General features: G+C 39.4%; 1 protein-coding gene across 1 annotated transcript in view; it reads right to left on the reverse strand.

The window, feature by feature from the left end:
* Positions 1–22,925, reverse strand: part of LOC311210619 (von Willebrand factor D and EGF domain-containing protein-like) — a gene marked incomplete at both ends in the record, with an annotated part of 180,403 nt that overhangs the window by 24,839 nt on the left and 132,639 nt on the right. The window contains 5 exons of the mRNA XM_084288620.1: positions 7,556–7,651; positions 9,172–9,267; positions 12,161–12,256; positions 13,061–13,156; positions 21,668–22,546. Coding sequence (XP_084144746.1) covers positions 7,556–7,651; positions 9,172–9,267; positions 12,161–12,256; positions 13,061–13,156; positions 21,668–22,546 — 1,263 coding nt within the window. The remainder of the gene's footprint in view (positions 1–7,555; positions 7,652–9,171; positions 9,268–12,160; positions 12,257–13,060; positions 13,157–21,667; positions 22,547–22,925) is intronic.

Below are 22,925 nucleotides of genomic sequence, written 5' to 3' on the forward strand. Positions count from 1 at the left end.
AAGAAAGGTTCCACTTCTCTCTGGATGCATCATGCAGCTCAGCAGCACCGCTCAAATGAAACATTATCCTGAGTGCAGTAAGGAAAGGATTGGCTGGATGCTTCCAGGCTCTGAATAAAGATTTGATCTTGCTGAATGATCTTTAGTCCTTTGAAGAAATGAATCACAAAACCAGTGTGTTCTGGCCAAAGAGGGGATTTCTAACCCAGGGCACCATTACATGGATTCTACTGCCCTGACAGCAGCCAGAAACTAGTCAAGGTAAAAAATGTCATTCTGCACTTTAGAGGGTATAACTGATGCTCAACAGATCATTAGTGAGATGGATGTAACAATATATCTGCTGCTGTGAAGGTCCCGAATGTACATGGCTCTGAAAAACATGTTATAGATTTGGGACACTAGCAATTTCTAGTCCCTTTTTGTCTGTTCCAAGGGCAGTCAGGATCTAGTTTTGCATGTGTTAAGTTTTAGGGATGTATGTTTTTCCAGAGCTTGCTTTTCTCTGAAATTCGCCATTTTTGTTGATTTGGATTTGTAAATCATGAGCTTTCTGTCCAAGCTCTGGCAAACTGACTTCAGATATGTGATCAAATGAGTATCAGTAATTATAGCCTTAGATTAAATTTTAAGAAGTAACTTTTGTCATGTAATAAAAGTTTGCAATTTTTGTGCAAGATGCTTCTAAAATTTGGATCCTTAGCCTTATAAAGCCACCAATCATTCTGAGGTTTGTTCATCCCCATTTCTTGCTTCACGTATCTCTGACAGAGATGCAAAGCACTTCTTCAATAAATTACCTTTCTGAATAGTAAAAATAATCTGGTAGAAACCTCGGAGGGATGCAGTGCAGGAGAACAAATTACTACAAGACACAGAGGGAGCTGTAAATGTAATTGTGATGGGTGTCGTGACAGTTTGCATTTATAATATATTCACATTACCACACAGCTCTAGCAATATGAGTTAGTTTGCATGACCTAGCACACATTTCAAAAGAAAAAATTGGTCTGAAAAATTATAGGCCATATAGACAGCAGTATGACGCCAGTGCTTTGCTTAATTGCGTCTGGTCTTTGTTCTGATGTGTACGCTGATATACCTATGGGGTTCTTTAGAGTTATTAAAGCAGGAAATAAATCTAATTCAGGTATTAAATCAGAAAAGAAAATGGGAAAAATAATGGACACTGGATGGCCAAACTGCTGAGATGCTATACTAAACTGTGAGTGTCGGTACACAATGTACTGGGGTCCTGTCTGCACTGCTATGTTGCTCCCATCAGATGACACAATTTTCTACCAGTAACAGAGGATCCTGGTCTCTCTGTCTTTATTTTCAAATGATTCTCTGCCAGCGTGTGGTGGACAAGACTCTTAAAGCTCAGGACATTGTGGAAACTAATAAAGAATTGCCACTCTGATTCAGAGAGGGGACTCTCCACTCTATTTGGGCTGAAATATTTCTCCCTCTGGGTGCCCCAATCTTCACTTTTCCTATTGTCTCTTACCAGGAGAAACTCCTAGAAGTACTATGGTAAGATGGTTGAATATGTGCAAAATATTTCAGCATCTTTCAGAATGAAAGCCACCATAAACAAAATAAGCATCTGCAGCTGTGCATGAAGTATATTTGGGGAATATACTGCTAGGAAATGTCAGGTTTTGAGAATATTAGCAAAACCTTCTTTTTCATTTACCAATTGGTTTTAGTCTGATTGCAATACTATTAATCTGAAAAAGAGTCTAGCTATACTTTATCCTCATCTTTGTGACTGTTAGTATATAATTAACGTGGGGAATTGTGAAGTATACTCTCAGCACAACTTATATTCCCATCTTGTTAGGGTCTTGGGTTTGGCAACATTTTCTCTTCATTGAAGAATGCTCTGTGTTTTATTAGGTCAGTGAACCATTACAGTGTGTGTATAAATTGTTCTGTAGAGCTGCTTCGTTGTCATGCCTGAATAAGAAGTGAAAGAGGATTCTCATATACATTGTTTTCCTCTGTTGATTGTTTTTGCTGCTTCTGTGCTTGCATTATGACCTGCCATTTAGGCGTGTTTTCATTGTTCTGAGTGGGCTAAGCCACTGCCTATGCTTGATGCAATTTGGTGTATTTCCATCTGTACAAAGAAAAAAGGGAGATTTGGGCAGGGGAATCCAAGAGCACTGCAGTAAAATGGGTGACACAGTTTCAAGCTAAGAAGTGGAACAGCAGCACATCACTGTGGCCTGGCTGGTAGCATGGCCGAGGAGCAAGGATTTCTTCCACAGAAGGCACCTGCCTTGGGTGAGAGCCCTGGCAGGAACTGCAGAAAAGGATTGCTCTCTGCTTTGGCACTGCACTAATCTGTTATTCATCGTGTTATTATCTGTCTTAGGAAGTAGGCTGAGGCTTACTTGGGAATCGATGTTAGAGAGGATTGTGTCGCCAAGGTCTTTTTGTGGATAAGCAGACAATGTAATCTCCAGCATTTCCCACTCCCTGTGCTTTTCCAGCAGTAGATCTTACACTCCCTATTTTAAGAGAAGACTTAAAAATATATATTTTACTTAAAAATAGACCCCTTCCTCCCCACCTAGTATTGTTACTTAAATCAGTTAGTGGAAAAAAAAAATTTCTTTTGCCACTGCAAAGAGAAATGCAGCAATTCAAGAATCCCTGCTATTTTAGTTTAAGTATGCGTTTACATACAGCAGCAGATCAGACACATTTCTTTAGTGCATTTAAGACACAAGTGAAGAAATATTGGCCCAAACCCCAGATTCTCTACTTCGGCAAAAATCATTCTGTAGTCTGTGAATATTTTTCTTATGGAAGGAATAAAAATTTAATAAGTTTTCGTTGCTTCTTATTTAGGATATATATTCACTTCTTACCCAGATACATTCTTGTTCTCTTGCTGATAAATAAATTTAGAGACAACTGCATGTGCTCAAAGCCCCTATTAAAATAAATGCGCCATCTGTATACATACAAACAAAACGTAGCTTTGACGAAAGACCAGCTGATGGCTTTGTCGCGCATCCTTACTCAGAGTGAGCTGAGAGGAGCAGTGCTCTGAGTGCAGACCCCAGACTGCCCCCTGAGCTGCTGTCTCCCTTCTGGCTCTGTCCCTGTCTCTGGGAAGTCAGAGCTGTCCCCGTTCCCCCAGGCAGGATGCACAGATCAGTTGGTGTTCAGCTGAATGAGAAAGACAGTGGTAGCCCTGAATATTTTTTTTTTCTTCATCTTCTGTTGTATATCCTGCCCAAGGAAGGAGGATGACACCTGATACCCTTGTATTCTCTTATGTGGGCTTCAGCATCAAGTAGGAATTGAGAGCAGTGTTTCCTTTTCCCATGTCCCCAGACTACACGTCAACCAGTCAACAAGCAATGATGCCAATCTTCCTACTCTGTCAGCAGAACTAATGCTTTTAGCAGCAAGTTATGAACCTCTCTGCTTGAGCAGCTGTTTACTTATTTCCAAACACCCACTTTCTGAGGATACTGGCTATCCAGCAATCTTGGTCAATTAGCTGTTGCTTCCGAGCACATCCCTGACATATGAAAAGCAGGTCTCACGCTAAAGATGACTCCATCCATTTGGATTAGGTACATGGATTGTGCCCTCCTCAGTTGTGTGGGAGGGGATCCTGGTGCTCGTTTGCAAACTAGCTGGTTTCAGATGGCTTGAGTCAATCTGCATACTCTATGAAGATATTCCAGAGAATATATTACCAGTTGTCAAGATGATAACTCAGTGGAAGTGTAATTCGTTGAGCAGTAAAACTTCCTGCGTGTGCAGCTCGCAAGGCAGTAATCTACAGAAACACAGCATGGAGGGCTGGAATGCAGGAAATCAGTGACTTTCACAATATGACATTGCTTAGCAAGAAGTTGTCATTGAAACCCAGTGTTCACATTTCCAATTTAGTTTGCCTCTAGCTCTGATGCCAGCAAAGTCCTCGTGGTACTGGGAAGGAAAGAGAGAAGGGGAGGGAAAGGAAGGAAGCAGAGCTTGAAGAATGAGTGTGAGTTATATTGCACGCTGTGTATTGCCTATAAATCCTGCTTGCAGCATTTACAGAAATGGAGAAATAATTATCTACTAACTTCGAGGCGCAATCTGCAAAGTCCTGGTGTCAGTGTGGTGCTTTTTGTGACGCTCGGCCTGCAGGATTGGATCTGATACTGTAAAACAGCTGTGTGCAGAAATGCAGCCTCTGCTTTAAACCACATGTAAAATCCACCCGGCTGGCTGCAGGGTGAGGTGCAGGGGGGCTGAGGGTCCGCAGGGCAGGCTGCAGTTCGCTTGGTATGCTGCAGGAGGGAGGAGAAGGATGTTCAGCCTTGTTCTCCTGTGACCTTTGCTTGCTCGTGAGCTCCAGAGGGAGCTGTGGCTTGCCTTTTTACTCAGAGATGATCTTGATAGAAGTAGAGAGCAGCAGAGGAGGGATAAACGTGTGGTCCTGTGAATCCCTCTTTTCCTCCCTTTCTCTTCACTGCAATCCTTTGTAAAAAAAGTGAGCTCAGCTTTTGTTAGATTTCTTCAGCTTTTATTAGCTTTCCTTTTTTAAAAGTTGTTTATAAAGCAGTCTGATGAAAATGTGTGTAAATACATAAAATTTAATCTATTTTCTTTGCTTTTAATGTTTGTGAGGATGTAATAGAAATCGGTGTGAATACCGAAGTCTCATGAAAAGGAGTGAAATTCCAGGACTGCTACAGCTGTGCTTTTTCTTCAAAAGGGAATTCAAAACCACGCACAAATAGCTTTTCTTTATTATTAAAGCAGAGAGTGCTTCTTTGATGCAAAGTTGATCTGGAAAAATATTTCATTTTGAGATACTGTCAGCATTGCCTCTTTACGCTCAACAAGACTGATTACACTGAAAACAATGCGTAGCAAACGAGGATGCAAGGTTGTACAATCGGTGATGCATAGCTGCACATTTCATTGTCAGCTCTGACACCCTCTTGTTCTGGGTGTGGGTGGCTGGTTTGCATAATCACCAGGCGGTTATTTATCAGTAAACACACCAGGCAAAGCCTTATATTTCCGCTGGCAGCCAATCAGACCTGGTTGATTTACACCTTTTCTGAGGCAACAGTGTGTTTACATGCAGAACGAGCATGAATTTTCAGGCTGAAAGGCTTTCTCCTCACGCCAAGGAAGCATAAGCGATTAAGGCTGAATGGCGAAGGCATGGTGCTCCCACTGTGCCCTGCTAGTTCACAGGCCAAGAGCATTAGAAATGCCAAACCATACAGGGATGGACATGAAAATCCCAAGGCATGTTGCTCTACATATAAAGCAAACCGGAGGCAAATCTGGGCTCGGTTTAGGGATAACCCATCTCTGGTTGGCTGCCATGGTGTTTAATTTTACTTACCTCCTTCGGTTGAGAATGTGAAGCTGCCAAAACCAATCTGAAACTTTTGTATCTCTGTCCAGAGATTTTATGAAGGAAAGAGAAATGTTTAAAAGCAGTGGAAACAGTGCCAATATATCTGAGGGGTAAGTGCTCAAAAACCTGATTGGACTTATTCTTATGTTGCCACTATGCTTCATCGCTGCTTGATAACTGTGAAAATGTATAAATACATGTACAGCTAGTGATACCACTAATGATCTACATAAAATGAGTATTGTGGTACTTTTTCCCATTGTGTTAAAGAAAACAGGGCTGTGTTGTGGAGTGTATTCATTCTAGGAATTTATTTTCTGCTCTTTAATTTGTCTGGGTGAATAACTTCGTCATGCATGGCTATGTCTATAATTCCTTAAATGTGCCCCAAGTACACCAGCTGACCAATTATGTCAATGCCTAAATGGTATCTAAAACCTCACAGGAAAAAAAAGGCACAAAATGCTTCTGTCATCTGAATTTTGAAATGTGACCGAGGGCCGCCTCTGACCAGTGTGACCATTTGTTTTCTCACAGCGTTTGTGGGGAGTGTTTCCAGAGGTGAGCTGAGACTCAGTCCTGGATGTGGCCTCCAGTCCTTCATGGGAATGGGAGAGGAACCTCTGGTAGAGGAGAGAGAAACCAGTTCCTCTGCCAGCAGTGCTAAGACATACAGCTCTAACAAAAACTGCTTGCTATGAAGAGCTTGCAAACAACCTATTTGTTTCTATGGAGCATGAAACCAGTCCCAGGTGTCATTGATTGTAAACAGGAAAAACTAAAACATTACACAGCAGTTTTTACCTACTAAGCCAGTGGGCAGTAAGAGGAAGCAAATATTAACCTTTTCCTCCCACTTAATCATGTTTCTCCTCATTCATCACAGATGCAGGTCCTTTTTTAAAGTTTTTATAACATTAAGCTAAATAAAGCAGACTATATCCCAGACTATATAGTAGTGGGAGTGGAACAGATGTTCAGATTAATCAGAACAAATATATTTTCATCCTCTTTGGAAGACCTGTTGCAAAAGGTTATCCAAGATGGGCTACAAAACTTCATAAACTCTGGAAGGGGGGGAGAAGTTTGCCGTGGGTTTGGTAGCAGCTGGAACATTTAGGGGAGAGCTTTGCTAGACTCCAGTCATGGTCAACTCTTTTTCTTTGATCTTTCTTGAGATGGGGTAGTATGTTTAAAGCTGGAAACAGCACTTTTCTAATGTTCTCTAACCTCAAAAACAAGATGCCAAACATGAGGTGTTTTTTTTTTTTTTTCTTTTTTTCTTTTTTTTTGTCCTTTCTTCCCTCCAGCTTGTTCCTGCCAGAACAGACTATTCAGTCATGTGTTTTGCAGCCAGGCAGAACTGTGCATCGTGATTCCCTCCACTGAAGGAGAGGAGAGCTGCAGTATGGGGATTGAGAGGGCTTTTGTTGCTGGAAGGAATTTTTTTACTAGCTTTTTTCTCTGTGTGCGAGAAACATAAAGTGCTCTGGAAATGTACAGATTCTTCCTGCCAAGAACGGTTGTTTTCACAGCTCCCCTTTTGCCAATTTCAAACCAGTTAAGAAATAATAATAATAAAAAAAAGTTTTCACATACATATCCTAAACTCCCTGGGTGACAGATATTGTTGAGCAATAGAATTGGTAAAAGTGCCAAAAAAAACTATTCCCCCATAAGAATAGAAGAATCAAATATGAATACTGATGCTAAGGTGAAGAGGGAGTTTTCAGTAACAAAAACAAAGGCAAGGCTTTGACATTATTAGCCAACTGTCTTAATTAAGCTAGAAGTATGATATTCTGATATTTCTAAGGATCTTGATCAGCTCCTTTGCCTTTGGCTTTAGTTTTTTCTCCACAAAATATTTCATGCAAAATAATTAATTTATGTCCAAATACAATGAACATCACTCATTCTGAATGCATGTAATATTTAAGCAGGACTCCAGCAAAACATTCCATTCCCCACGTTGATCTGACATAATGCTATTCTAACTGACAGGCTGGTTCTAGACCCAACATAGTCCTCTATGTGCTGTGATAGAGATGTAGATGAACAGGGCATAAATCAATACTAAATATTCCATTGAACTTGCACGAAAGGGATAAAAACTGTTTATGAGTCAGATTGGAAAGCAAAGGGAAGTTTGTAACTTACTTTTCTGACACCTTCTTCCAGTGTAGCCCTCGGTACAGGAGCACACGTTGGTTCGAACACAGTGCCCACCATTCTTACAAGGAGGAATGCAAACAGCTAGAGGAAGGAAAGGAAAAGTTTAGTGCACTGAAACCATGCCAGGTATCAGTGTTACCTATATATAGCCTCTATTTAGGTGTCTGTGCTGGGAGAAACACCTGCAGAGGCTTTTTGTTCAGTCAGAGTAAATAAGGTGTTTCTCCAAAGGGTGATTCGGTCAGACACCAATCTGAAAAACTTGATTCTCCCTTGTTTCTGGAAGGACTGTGGGATGTGACTCCTCGCACCTGAGGGTCTTTTTTAGATACCTGCAGTTAAGTGGTAGGAATATCGCAGAGAATCTCTGGTTTTTAACTCTAGCTAAAGGGCTTTTCCAAGGTCTGCTGCCCTTGAAATATAGAACAGTGTTTGATATTTGATAACTTTGTTTTGATACTGTTTCTTCCCCCTTTCTCAATGAAAGTGGAGGAAGGATTTTGCTGTTCTCTAGCACCCATCCACTCTCTCCCCGTACCACTTCCATATTCCACAAATGTAGAGATTTATTTTCAAATTTTAGTTTTGTTTAAACCAGAACTCTTCAGGATAAAAATTCCAAATCACCTAGATGTTGAAAACCACCTTTTATGTGGAATGCCAAGAGAAAGGTCACCAAGCTACAGAGTCTGTATAATTTTCACTCTTTCCTTCCCCCCTCAGCATCACAAAGAGCTTCCAGCAAGCTCTACTTGCAATGAGATTTTTGTTCATGAATCATTCACTTGCAAAAATATTTCCAGGGAAACGAGAGAGAAAGAAAGAGAAATAAACTTCTAATATTGAAATAGGTCTGTTTTGGTAATGACAGTGTATTTATATTCCCAGATTAGGAGAGGTTTTTAAAGCCATTCTTAACACAAGCGTCTGTCAGCTTTTTGAGCTCTAAACTTAAGTTCCTATCTCACATCTGTTCTGCTTGGGCTAATAGGTAGTTAAAGGATTCATTAGTTTGATTTTTGCAGCACAAATGAGTTGAGCCAGAAGCCCAAGGCACTATTAGCCTCAGTTTAGAGCTCTCTCCTTTAGGAGATGGATTCAAAATAAGGTCCTATCACTGGAAGGAGAGATATTTGACCAAATATATGAGCAGGGACCTAAGGAAGTCCTATATAAGTCTCCCACCCACTATACACTAGGATGGTCAAGCAGGTGTTATGGTGAGGCCCATGTGAAGATAAAAAATCATCAGGCTCTGAAATGCAGTGTAGTGCACACTATGGGCTCTGCAAAATGAACAAAGTTGACCCATGCTTTAAAGAGTAATTGAATAGATGTGAATTGGTGATATCACTGACTCCAAAGAGTTTTAAATTAATTGTTTAGTTGTCATTAATGCCATCATAAACAAGTGCTTACTCCGTCACAGTACCATTAAGAACAATTTAATGTGGATTTACGACAGATCATAATATCCAAAAAGCGCACAGGGAGTTATGACAAGGAAAATCTCTGGATATACTGCATGTAGGGGTAGGTAATGATATATTTATATTTTCAGCCTGGATCTTTTATCAACATGATAAATAGGACTCTCTTACCTCTCTGGCACTGTGGCCCGTAGAATCCATAAGGACATGCACACGTGTTTGGCCGTACACAGATTCCTCCATTTAAGCACAGGGGATTGCACACAGCTGTATGTGAAGGTAAGATAAATGTATTAATCTGTTATCAGTCTGATTATTTTTTTTTACATTACATACTCTTTTGCTACTGCACATGTCATTAGAATAAATATTTCCAGTAATATTGTGATAAATTTCACACAATCCTTGCTGGTCAGTTGCGCAGGGGCATTTATTCATTGTCATCACGGTGTAAGCATTTCAGTGGTGTTTTAGTATAGCTCAAAGGATGAAATAAAATATAATGTAATAGTTTATTTCTGATATCTTTCTTTGATTTGCACAGCTCATTTGCTGTCACTTTGGTAACCTGACCAAACCTGATCCCAGGGCAGCAAAATGCAGTCATGTTGCATACAGCGCGGGTAACCTGGGGATGGGATGTTAACCATTTGCTACTTTGTCTGAGTGCAGCAGAGCATAGTGGCATTTCGGTGAAGCTGAATAGGTATGCACCACAAAACCTTTGTTTGTTCTGCCTCATTTAAATGCCAGCTACCATGACATATTGGCTTATGCGTCATCAACAAAATCACTGACTTTGCCTGTTTATTTATCCGTTATTACTGTAGATGATATAACAGGCATTAGGAATTAAAAGCTGTCTTGCATATTTCTATGTGGCAAGTACCTGACTGTTGAAAAAAAAAAAGTATTAAAAGTATTTGAATTGTGATCTACTTTAATTGGGAAATCACTGTGTGAAGAATAAGGATGCTCATGGAGTTTTCATTATAGAGTGACACTTTAAAGCAGTCTTTTTCCTTCCATCTCTTTCGTCTTTCATTGTCTTACAGAATAGCCCATTAAATAAATTAAATAAATGTAAGCTTAAATAAATTAAGGGTCACTAGAATATTTCAGAAGAACTAAAGGAGAAATAAAATGTCAATTTGGAAAGAGAAAAAAGCAAAATTGCAGTCTCGATGAGAGGCTTTTCTGACTAAGCAGCAATCACTTATGAACTCAAAATGGACTTCATTCATTGCTAATGGTAGATTTGGATTAGTTCCCTCATTGTCCCAGCTAGTTCACAGATGTCCATGCTCTGTCAGTGATTATATTTCCATCGATAAAGTAAAGTACCCTAAGTTTCTTCTTTTTTTTTTCCTTTTTTTTTTTTTTTTTTCCCTTTGATATCTGCATATATCCAGATATTCCTCTAACATCACTTTAGGAAGGAAACCCCAACAGTCTCCACAAAAACCTCTGTCTAGCACACGCAAAACAGTGCTGGAGAACTGAGGCTGATATTCTTTCACCCAAGGTATTGTCAGACAAACAAATCCTGCATCTGCTGTTCTGGGTTGGAAATTACTGTCTCTGTTAGAATAATCCCGTTTAAATCTCCCACCAAAATAAAATTGCAAAACTCAAGGAGAGTAATCTCTGGCTGGAAAAGGAGATAGGGGGAACCAGAATAGCGAGCAGTAGTCTCAGTCATTTATGCTGGATCTTAGCTAGGTTAATTTATGTGTCCTCAATAGGTCTGTCATTTACAGCAGTCTCAGGGAGGAGGTTAAAATGACATCGCTCACCTTCCAGGAGAGGTAATGTAGGCTGAAGGTGTCTGAGTCATTTAATATTTGCCATGGCAGAGGCAGACTGCCTCTGTAGCCTTGAGGTCTGGAACTGATTAAGGTACTCCTCATGCTTGCTCCTTTTCATATTTCACTGTTTTGCATGTCTTGTCCCAGGTGAGTGCTATAGTTGTGCCTTGGGAGGAAAGAGTATGCACTCCATCTTTTGCACTTCAGCCCTGAGAGGAAAGTCTGAGCTATAGCTATTCAAATAGGGTTCAAAACCATGAGTCCTGACTAGAAATAGGTACCTAATTCCAGTCCCCACCTCACTCTCACTGACTGATGGAGGTGTTTTTTCCCTGAGCACAGCTTTTGTAGGTACTCTGCCATTATTAAGTGCAGCCAGGAATAGTTAAATATCCTATAGTTAACAGCAGGGGGAGAAAAGTTCTTCTGAACCTACTTTTGTTCTGTCTCATACAGTTGAAAGCCGTCTTCCGGAATGGCAAGACAGTCTAAAGATGGACCAAAACAACTCAGTAATTAATAGGTAAGCTTTTGATAACTTACATTTTTTAGTTTATTTTTCTGCCTTCGACTACATATTAGAACTGCATGTGTAGTTGCTAACTTAGCTGCAGAAGCCACATTTAATTTCTTGCATTCCTTTCCTAGTTTAACCAGCCCTTCTTCTGTTCTTGTCCCATAATGTTTAAGTTCTGATTTGACAGTATACTGGTAAAAATCACCAAAAGCCAAACCATTCTTCTTTCTCTCCCACCTTGAGACAAATGTATAGGGTTAAAAGGAACAAAGCATGGAAATTGCACAGATCATGAGCAATGCATTGCCCTCATCTCCACCACAGAGACAGTAGGGCTGCAGGGCAGGGCTCCTTTGAGCTCTTCGTGGACAAGGCCAACAAAGAGTGATTTTATATCTGTGACCATGGCAATTTTTGAGCATTTCCACTGAGACTGTAAATCAACATAACTCCAAAATCTCCAGTGAGGACCATTCTCGTTGACAGAAGCTAACAAGCACCTCCCGAGGTTGTAACTGCTGATGTGGTGAATAACTTTATTTTCATTTCTGTGCACACTAAGAATAAACTCCAGAATCGCGTGAGCTTATAAAAGCTGTAAAAAGATTCTGCTTGTGGGTTTCCTGTAAGTGACCCTGAGATTCACATAAACAGCTAAACTTATGAATACTTATACAATCTCAAAGCCTTCTGAGGTTTTGCCCTTTTCTAGGTCTCCTGCTCTTCTTACATTTTAATTTTTCAAGCAATTCCCGCTCTGACTGCTGAATTGCACTAACCATGTGGATTTCAGGCAGCAAAAGAAATGAGGGACCAGTTATTTCTAACCACTTACCGATTTCGCAAGACGGGCTGCTCCATCCACTTTTGCATTTGCACTCATCTGGTGACACACAGACCCCACCATTATGGCAGTGTCTGTTACACACCACTAGGAAAAGCACAAAGGATCTAAATCTGTTATCAGTAATACCAGTGTGGATCTTAGAGATGCTCTATTACAGCAAATAAATTATGGTTTTAGTCCAAGAGGTAAACTGAGGAATGAATCTGTCTCTTCCCATGCTTTTCTTTCTCTATTCGACCCACTATTTCCATCAGAAATCTTGTATCTAAAATTCTTTGGTCTTTAAGTATTCAAGCTACCCTGTTTCACAGATAAAATTATATTCCTGTCAAGGGCAGCCTGATACTTAAATCAGCAGCAAGGACTGTAATAATGCAAGTGCATATATTTCGCCATTCAGCTAATATAGAAGGGTTTGAAGGCTGATTTTTTTCCCAGATGTTCTATATATTGAGCCTCTTTTGCAACTTATTTTGCACAGTAACACAACTCCTAATAGGCATAGCCTTTTTGTGTTCTCAAAATTAGTGTTACTGCATTCACTCACACTACCTTGAATTTCATAAATATTACTATAAATAACATGGAGGTTTTTGCTTTTTTTTTTTTTTTTTTTTTTTTCCAGAAGCACTTTTGTGTAGAATATGTTGATATAGATGTGCATATTTTTACATAATACAACTATGTTGCTAGTGAATATATGCACTGAAATAGTTCAGCTACTGTGTTACTTCTATAGTAACTTCTATATAGTATACTTTGATTTCCTTGTTATATTCAATCATAATTTTAAGGAGAAATAGAGAAAATTAAAAAGTTTTTTTTTTTTTTTTTTTTTCTTATCATTTCTGCAAATTCAAACGTGTAATGGGGAAAAAATGTACATACTTGTTTCACATCGAGGACCAACAAATCCATAGGCACAAGAACAGGTATTTCGAGCTACACAAGTGCCTCCATTCTCACATGGTGGATCACACTGCACTGCAAGAAACACAGGCAGAATAAAGCATGAAAAGAAGAAAACACCTCAAGTACTACATTCTGTGAGGCTATGAGCACAGTACTTGTTACTACTTTTCACCATTTTATTAATCCAAGAAGAAATTTGGTTACTGGGAAAACTGCAGGATAAAAACAGGTATCACATTTGTAATGTGGTGGTGCTAACATAGTCGTGCTTAACTTCTGTGCATGCTCATCTGTAAGTACATATTTTTGAAGTCTAAAATGGACTGAATACAAATGTAGCTCACAATACGAAACACCTTGCCCTTCCCTCTGTACAAATTAGCCTCATGGATGTTCAGTAAGCCTTAACGGGTGTCAAAAGTTACCCCAGAGCAGAGGTGAAGTGTTTCCTCTGATCAGAAGTGTTATAAGGAGATTTGTCAGCAAAATGACAAACATTTAAGCAACAATTTAAATGTTTAATGGGTTGTTTGAGGTCTGCAGACAAAGCAGAAAGTTAGATAATGATTTCTTGATATATTGCAGTATGCAGTGTCATTCTGTGGAAGGGAGCATGTGCAGGTGTATGGCATAAAGCTGGAGATTATTGCAGCTCTGGAAACAGGTTATTTGCTGAAGACACTTATTTGTTTTTTGAATGCTGGTCATTATGAGTCAAGCAATGAACTCATTGATTCCAGAAAAGATCTGAATGTCAGGGACTGTTGAGGGGATTTCACATTGCTTATCTTATCTGCCTAATGAGCTGCTTATTCTGAGCTTTTCATATACGCAGTGGAGAGACAAAAGCTAATTCCCAGCTAGAGTCTTATTTAGGCACATTCCTAATGCCTTTAATTGTTCATGGGCAAGAAAAGTTTACCTTCCTAATCCTAACGACAAAGGTAATCACCTAACATTTGGTATCATGAATACTTGTGTTTGTAACCCTCTAACAAGAGGTACTCTGGTACACCAGGTTCCAGAGAGGGAGGGAGAAGGCACTGCTGTAGGAAATGCACTGAAAATTATCCTAAGGAGCCCAGGGTGCAGGAGCAGAGCAAGGTGTGTTTGTCTGCTGTCTCTCACTTATGCCTTCAGAAAAAATACCACAGTGCATAACAGAATGAAAAATATCTATCCACGGGCTTGGGAAATGAACACAGAGAAAAATGTTGTACTTTGGCACACTTTACTGGCAGGGTTGTATCTTCTATAATGGGTATGAAGCTAAGCAAGGTTATTCCAAGGAAAAATGCATGGTAGTGAAAGAAGCTACAGAGATCTGAAAGAAAGCATCTTTCATTTTAAGTATTGATACAAAAAAAAGAAAAAAAAAAAGAAAAAAAAAGTTCTTACAAATGTAAAATAGACTGTGTAATTGGAACACTAAAGGACAAATACTTGTGGCACAACAGAATTTAAATGAAGCTCATGCTGTGAAGTCCTCACCTCTTGGCTATCACCAAGCCTTCACAGAAAGCCATTGCATCCGAACTTTGCCATCCAAAACATTATAAAAGCCACTACACATATTTTAATTGCACTTATAAAGACAAACTCCAAGAAAGTACCTTTAAATAAATCCTTTCACACAAATAACATTAAAGAAATATATTTGTTATTAGATCTGCTCTTCAGGTACTTCAGTATTTACATTTCCTGTTACCATTCAGTTATAAGGGTGAAATTTTCAGCGTTTTATTAATATAACTTCAGGATTTGACATGCTTGAGCAGAGGCAACTTGATATAGTTTAGATCCATACTACTCATGCTGGGAATGTCATTAAGCTAAATTTAGTTTTGATTTGATGGGCTATAAGGTTTAGACATTTCCAATTCAGCATGTGTTTAGCTGAAATTTGAAGTGTACATCGGGGGAAAAAAATAATTTAAAAAATCGACATTTTCTGGACAGCTAAATAGATTTGGTTTAGACGCACTAAAGCAGTTAGCATCACACTTCTCCAAAGTTCTTCTGATCCAGCCACTGGCAGCAGCTCAGAGCAGGTCAGAGGCTCAGGCAGCTCAGGGTCTCATGCCCTTAGGGCAAACAGCAGGCAGTGGTCCGTGATGAAATGGCAAGGGGAAGAAAGGCGAAAGAAATGGAAGCTGTTTTCAAAGAAATTTGTTAAACTTTTTAAATTGCAGCTCTATATTTGTAAGCCACCTCTCGTGTTCAGGGGCTTGCCATAGATCTCAGTGAAGTCAATGACACCTTCTTGCTTTGAAACAGGGGTGCCAGCCTGACCTGTGTGCACTTGAAACATCTTAATTCCTGCGTGCTTGGGTAAGCACAGGACTTGCTTACAAGGGATTGCTGTGCAGGTAGAAATTACAGCAAGTTGAACTGAATGACTTTCTATGCATAGAGACTGGGAAACACAAAACCTGGGAAACATGTACTTTTTGAAGTACATGAAATATGTTTCCTTTCCTGTAGTATGATGGTTGCATAAAGCCTCCAGGTCTCTAAGTGCTATACCAAGCGCAGTGACATTCAAATGTATTATGCTTTATTTCAGCGTGTTTTGTGTATAGCACTTAAAGCAAATGTGTCCATTTGAATAGACTGCTTTCCATCTGGCCTTTACACATTTTGAGATGCATCTGAACTGTCAGAAAAGAACATAGTATTTTATATATTCAAATAATTAGATCTTATTGTGACGCTTAATAGTAAAACACTTAAAACTATTCTATTATTGGTGAATAGCAGAAGATAAAAACTGAACACTGGCTGCAATGGCAGTGGGAGAGCAACATTCACCTAAAAAAACATTTTCCTCAGTAATAGAAATATACTGTTTATGTCAAATTCTTTTCCAAGACTTTTATCTTTCATCTTCTAGAATGAACATTTTTTTTTTTTTCCATAACATTTGCTAAATTGTACAAAGGTATTGCAGTGTTTTTATACTAAACATTTTTGGATGGTATAAGATAACAGTAAAGAGAAAAACATTGTTGCAAATGGTCAATCTTGCTGTCAAATGTGTATGTTTTTGTTCATAATTTAAAGTCTGGAGGTGAAAATGGAGAAGTCCATTATTGTTTTATTTGAAAGGGCTTTTTGGAAAATGTCCTCAAACTACTTTTTTTTTTTTTTTTTTTTTTTTTCCATTAAAATGAGATCATGCACTTTTTATGGGTTTCTCTATGATAACTTTGGGGAAACTCAGAAATACTAGAAGATGTGTTGGTTCCTCCATTTCTGATACCCTAATCAGCAAATGGCTTCCAGGGCAGAGTTATTGCTTGACATCTCAGCAGCAAATTACCGCCTGTGCAGCTCAGCCTGGCAGGTCCTGGACTTGCACTACTAAGGCAAGGCTCAGAGGTGTGAGGTTACCTGCAGTTTCAGTTTAAAATGTGAAAAACAATCAGGTCAGGAGTGTAGACTACCCAGTTTCCTGTAATTACTGAGCTACAATTATTTTCTTTCAAAGATGTGCTAACCTACTTTCCTAGATGTGCAGATGAAGTTTTAATATGTGCAGCACAAGGGAGGTAAATAAATAAATAAATAAATAAATAAATAAATAAATAAATAAATTGTAAGCTATCCAGATTATTGATTTTGCTCTTTAACAGACATGGAGTAAAGCCTCTCTTTTGCATGACTTTAACAGAGAAAGGCAATAAAGCGTAGGGTTAAATCATGTATTAGTCCAATTAAAATAACTCATATGCATACTTAAATAGTCCAGCAGCCCAGAGTCCATTTATGAAATAAATACCCATCATAGCAAATAGAAAATTAACAAGATTAACTTGACTGACTAAATTGGGAGTACAAATGCAGACAACAGTTCTGGTTAGGCTGTACTAATGGATTTTGTTTTGTGAAATGTCAGCTGAGTGCTCATCTGCAGTCAAAAAAGCAAATAAAATGTTAGGAATTGTTAGGAAATGAGCAGAGCACAAAATGCCAGACTTTATTATGGCCTGTATCCATGGTGAGCTGCATCTTAAATACCATGTGCTGTTCTGATCCCCCTGGCTTGGAAAAGCTATAGTAAAAGTGGAAAAGATACAGAAAAAAGGTGACGAGGATAACCAGAGTTACAGAAGATCTTTTGTACAAAAAACAGTAGATTAAGTCTTCGGGAAAAACAAAGCTTAGGGGGAATAGAGTGTAAAACTACAAAATTATGTGGGGGCTGGAAAGGTTGAACAGGATATGGTTGCTTACTGTTTCTTGCTGTGCAAGACAGACAGATGTAAAGCTAGCAGGCAGCTAGTTTGAAGGAAGCTCACAGTTCCTCTTTGAAGCTCATCGGTAGGACTGTGGACAGCAACTTTGCAGGGGTTCTAAAAGCATTTGGGTAAACTCACAGAAGTATATACTGGGAGATACCAATTACAAAGACATCACCTTTTTTTTTTTTTTTTTAAACACATCCATAACTTGCTGGGAGACTATTCTGGACAGTATTCCTATATATATATATATATATATATATATATATATATATTTTTTTTTTTTTTTTCCCAAATAATTCTGGACATCTGCTGTTAGCAGCTGTTGGAGACAGAGGAAGGACTTTTGGTTTGATATGGTAGAGCTTTTTGGGTGTAAAAATGTCAGACCAAACAAATGTCAGCTAACTGATGTTTTAGCCTAAGGTTGTATCCTGAGGTTGGAATACATTCCCAACTACTTTATCTTTCCCATTATTGTGAAAATTATTTGGTTTTGTAATGTCAAGGCAATGGTGTATTTTTAACTCCTGAGCAGAAAGTGTGACTGCTGCTGTTCAAAAATTTCCCTTCCCTCTGAAAATACTGAGCAATGCTTGTAAAATAACCCAAGAGTTTTACTGATTTAACATTTTTCAGAAAACATTTTGTATCTAAAGTAGCACGACTTTATTCTCCACAGGAAGTCTGAGGAACTTTTATGACTACTAAAAACTAGAAATATAATAGTCCTTAACCATCACCTAATCTTAAATGGTTTTAAGTTATTGACTTTATTTTACAGAACTGTCTGATTTTTTAGCTGTAGTTTTAGTAACCAGACACTCCCTATTGAACAAAGTTGGGGTTAGAGAAATAAAAACAAGGATGACCAGGAAAGTGGCATAAATTTGTGTTTTTCTTCAGCGTTCAGGTTTAGGTCGCTCAGAAAGAAGCACAACAAAAACGCCCTGAGCAGAATTTTTTGTTTGCTTCAACCCTGTTATCGAGTGGAAAGGACATGTTCCACCTTAGGGCACCCTAAGGAGCTCAAGAAACATAACAGCTGCTCTCAGACAGTGCCATATGCACAGACCCTGGTGAATAAAATGAGCCCAGGGAAAAACCAGCATTTGTTTCCTTGTCTAGTGGATATCGTGTCTTTGGAAGTGCAGGCCTCCCCACTGCTGTCGGGAGAACAGAGGCAGGCCGGCCAGTAATGGCTCTCGTGTGGCTAACACTAACAAATATTTTAGAGTATTAGCCTCTAATGTCACAGTGAGGTGTTCAAAACAATGTTTGAACTAGTTACGCATTAGTAAAGGACTATTTTGTTTAGTTACTGCTATAGTGAGCTGAAATGTCCAAAGCTCTGTAGGTGTTAGGACACTTCTGCAGTGCACTTTGGCTGGTGATAGGGACTGTCCTGTAACACTGCTAAGAGTGTACCATAATAGTGTGTTGGGGTTTTGGTACGTATCTTTGAAAAGGACATGTAGAGTGGAAATTACCTATTTCAAAACCTCCCTCATCACCAGAGGAACTCTTGGCTAAGTTTACTCCACAAAGAAAAGCAAGCATGTTCTGCAAGTGAATATGCAGAGGAATGCAGTGGACAACTGTAGGCCTTATTTCTCCTGCTTATTTTTTATTATAGCATAGGTGATGTCAGCTTTCTCCAAAATGCTCCTCTGAAATGATGTGTGTCAAGGCCTTGCCTATTTAGCAGGCTTGCCTTGACATTAGGCTGCAGATAAATCATAATGCTGCCTTTGTTCAGGAAGATGAAAAAGCTCTGCAAGCTGAGAACCTGGCCAGCTGTAGGAAGGGGTACGGGAGTAGGGATTAGATCCTCGAGGAACTATTTCACTTTGGCTCATCCTCGGAGTAATTAGCTGCTGACAGAAGTAAGAGAATTCAGTCCCTACTGCTTTTTATGTCAAAGCAAGCTGGGTAAAAGCAAGGTCCTACTTCTTACAGATGACAAAGTTGTTGGTACTGAAGGGAGTGATCAAAACAGACAGTGCTAAGAGCATGTGAAAATATCTCATTTTAGTTTTAGATACTTGAGGGTAAGCCAAACACATTGAGATCTAGTTCTGCTCCTGCAAAATAAGGCAGAAGATCGGACCTAGTGATCCATGGGGTCTCCTCCAGCCTGGACTCCTGTGGCCCAAAGCAGGAAAACGAAATGGGGGGAGAGGACGTGTGACTAAAACGGGGTAACATGAGGGGCTTGTCCAAAGGGATAAGAATATTAAAGAATCAAAATCTTGCATGATTTCTTGCATGAAGACAAATTCATTTTCAGGATGCTGCTTATTTTTTCTCTACCAGTCCCTCCAAGCTTAATTTTGAATCCACACAACAGAAATTAAATAGATAAATAAATATACATTCTGTCACAAGATAAATACCACTCAGTAAAGCATTTATCATCTCAGAGTATTTTCAGGAACTCTTATTAAACAAAGGTCACATCCCCTCAAGCTCCACATGTATTAAACCTTGCTAGCGATGGGCTGTTCCTTTTATCTCGGTGAATTTCGGCATCAAATGAGGTGGTGACAGTTCTCAATAGTATCTAAGGCTGGGCATTTTTGCTCGCTTGCCATGCATGCTGCATCAAAGTCTGAAGATTTCACAAAGTTTTGTCTCATCTAAGCTTTGATCACTTGCTCATTTTTGCCTCTGCCTGCTCTAAGAGGGTACTGCTGTTTTGTGGGAAATCAGTACAATTGTGGCTGCATCGTCAGGTGCTGATAGCAGACATTCTGGCAAGGCCTTAATGCAAGGAACTGTTGTCATCTTTCTCCTTCATCTGTCATGATCAGCCAGCTGCATCTGACATGCAAAGAGACACCAGCAGCTGGAGGTACAATGGATGCTCTTCACACAGAGCCGGCGGCAGAGGCATTCCTGGCCCTACTCCAGGACAGCAGTCGCAGGTGCGCATAGCAGCTCAGGGTGAAGCAGACAGGCTTATTATTGAGTCAGGTGATGTGGTCAGTGACAGGAGACAAATAAAGGATGTTTGTGTACCATGTCATCAAGCCCCGAGACGGAGAATGATGTTGGCAATAAGCTATTTCAACTTAAGGACTCTCTAGAGAGGTTTTCTGTAATTCCAGTAATTGAAGAAAACATCTCGCCTTGTGAGACAGTAAAAGGCACAGGTAGATTTATGTTTTAAGGACTGTACTGATGGGCATACTAAATTTATTTATACACTGGCAGCTGAATATCTGTGTTTGTAAATATTCATCTGTACCTAGGCCTTGTCTTTGAGGGGAGGCCATCCTGCACTCCAGCTTGCTTTGAGCTTCCCTTGGTGTGTTTCCAGCTCCAGGCATAAAAGACGGGGTCTTTCTTGATGGGCTAAAAAAACCTTCAGCCCTTTATAAGGGTCATTTCAGAAATGTGCAAATAGGTGAAAATTACAGCACGCAGGATTATAGTAATTTTTCCTTATACATTTTGCAGCATGTCTCCAGGACTGCTCTAAGCTCAGAGGGCTACAATGCTGCTAGGGGCTTTACACTCCCAAAAAGACTCGGGAGCAGCAGGGAACCCCAGGGGTGCTAAGCCCTGCTGAGACCCTGCCACGCCTGTCTGCTGCAGGCACAGGATGTGAGAAACCACTGGCAAAAGAAAATTAAATAAATTACTACAAATTGAATAGACTCACTACATTTTTGCTTTGTGTAATGAAAGGCCAATTAAGACATCAACTTATCAGAAGGATTTCAACAAAAGGTATAATTAACGAGAGCCAAGTCAGAGAACTCATTGTTTTAGAAATGTGTGTAATGCTATTGCTTTACTGAGGTATTCTAAAATGCCTAATAAATAAGTCAATATATTGTGAAAACTCTTCTGGTGCTATACATTTCAGATGACAGGTTCAGTTTTGTATTTGGGGTATCAGATAGATATTTAAAAACAATTTTTAAGATAGCAGAACAATTAGTTTTTCATAGAATATGTGTTCTATAGACAAATAGAGTAAATTTTACTCTTTCCCACAAAGTTTTATATATTTTCAAATGTAATGATTTCAGTAAAATGAATCTGGCCTTAAGCAAGGGTAAGCAAGATCACAATCTAGTCCTGGTTTCAGTAGATTAGATATTATCAAGTAAATATGTCATTTTTGTAAACAGAAAGAACTTCTGAGTAATAGAATAAGTTTTTCTATTATTTTAAAATGTAATTTGCTTTGAAAACCAGTGTGATCTCAGTTGGCAACATCTGTAAATTTATAATCAAAAGTATTTATAATTTTTTAGAATGAATTTATTTATACTTATAAATATATTTAAAGGCACAAAGGAATTTGGAAGAGGATTTTCCTCCTTACCTTCACACATAATTCCATTACCGCTGTATCCCATGGGACAAGACCCACATTTAAACCCTCCATCTTCGTCTGGCTCACACTGCACACCACTGAAGCACGGCATGCTAGCACAGATGACATCCTGACGTGTCCTACTGATGGTTTTTGGCAGTTCCACATAGTCCATTGCTGCCTTGTATGCCTGCCTGAGTGCTGCAGTCTGTGCTGGGAGCCTTGCTGGGGGAACAGGTGGGATGCTAGCACCCTGGGGGGCTGTGTCAAGGGAATGACCTAATGAATGAAAAGAGGGTGTGAGGTGTGTTTCCAAAGAAGATGCTCTTTGCTGCTCTGTCGGGAAATCTGGGGAGGGTTTGGTCTTTGAGACTGTGACTCGACTGGGCCATTTCCTGGGAAAATAGCTGTATCTGGAACAAGCTTGCTGAGCAGCATGTTGCCTTGCAAAGAATGAGCTTTCATTTGTGTTGCGATGAGAAGGAGCCGACCGTGTTGGACCTGGTTTGTACTGCTTAAAATGCACAGCAGTAGGAGTTGTCACACTGACAGCTGCTGTTCTGGGGTCTGGTTCCTCGTGCAGAAGGAAAGTGTGTGCATCACTTCTTTTGTCAAGAAAAGTCTGTTTCTCAGGTGCTGTGGACTCCATAACATATTTTTTTTCTGACAATGTCTGAGCCTCGGAAATCTTCCTTTTCATTGTAAGAAATGGAGTGTTAATGACTGTGTGGTTTCTTTCCATAAAGTACGTAGTTTGTTGTCTTGGAATTTGGGTTTGGGAAAGAGGGGAATATATGTTTCTGAATGTCTTGCCTTCATGGTGAGAGCCTCTAGCATCTTCTTTATTTCTCTCAGCAACATCCACACGGCTTTGGGAAGATCTTGAATCTAGGGCAGAAGGAAGATATATACCAGTCAAATTTGCCGGTTTAGTGTTTAAAGAAACCACTATGACCATTTAGATTATGAACAAACAACAGAATATCAATTCTAGAAGTAAATGCAATAATCTGCCATCTGTGCTAAGGACTTATCTATGCTGGCTGGTGTAGAGATGTCACAGTATTGTCTCCTATAGGTGACGATAGCACTGGATGCATGGGGAACTACAATACATAAACTTACAGAATAAGTTTATGAGCTAGATGAAATATAATTATGCTGGTTTAATATTAAGACTAAGGTAGTGACTCTCAGTGGTAGCCAGGCATTATTTTTTAAGGATCAGCACTGAGCTTACAAGGGATAATTGCAGCCAGGCAAAAAC

Source organism: Netta rufina, assembly GCF_964035555.1.
Source record: "Netta rufina genome assembly, chromosome: 6".
Lineage (NCBI taxonomy): Eukaryota > Metazoa > Chordata > Aves > Anseriformes > Anatidae > Netta > Netta rufina.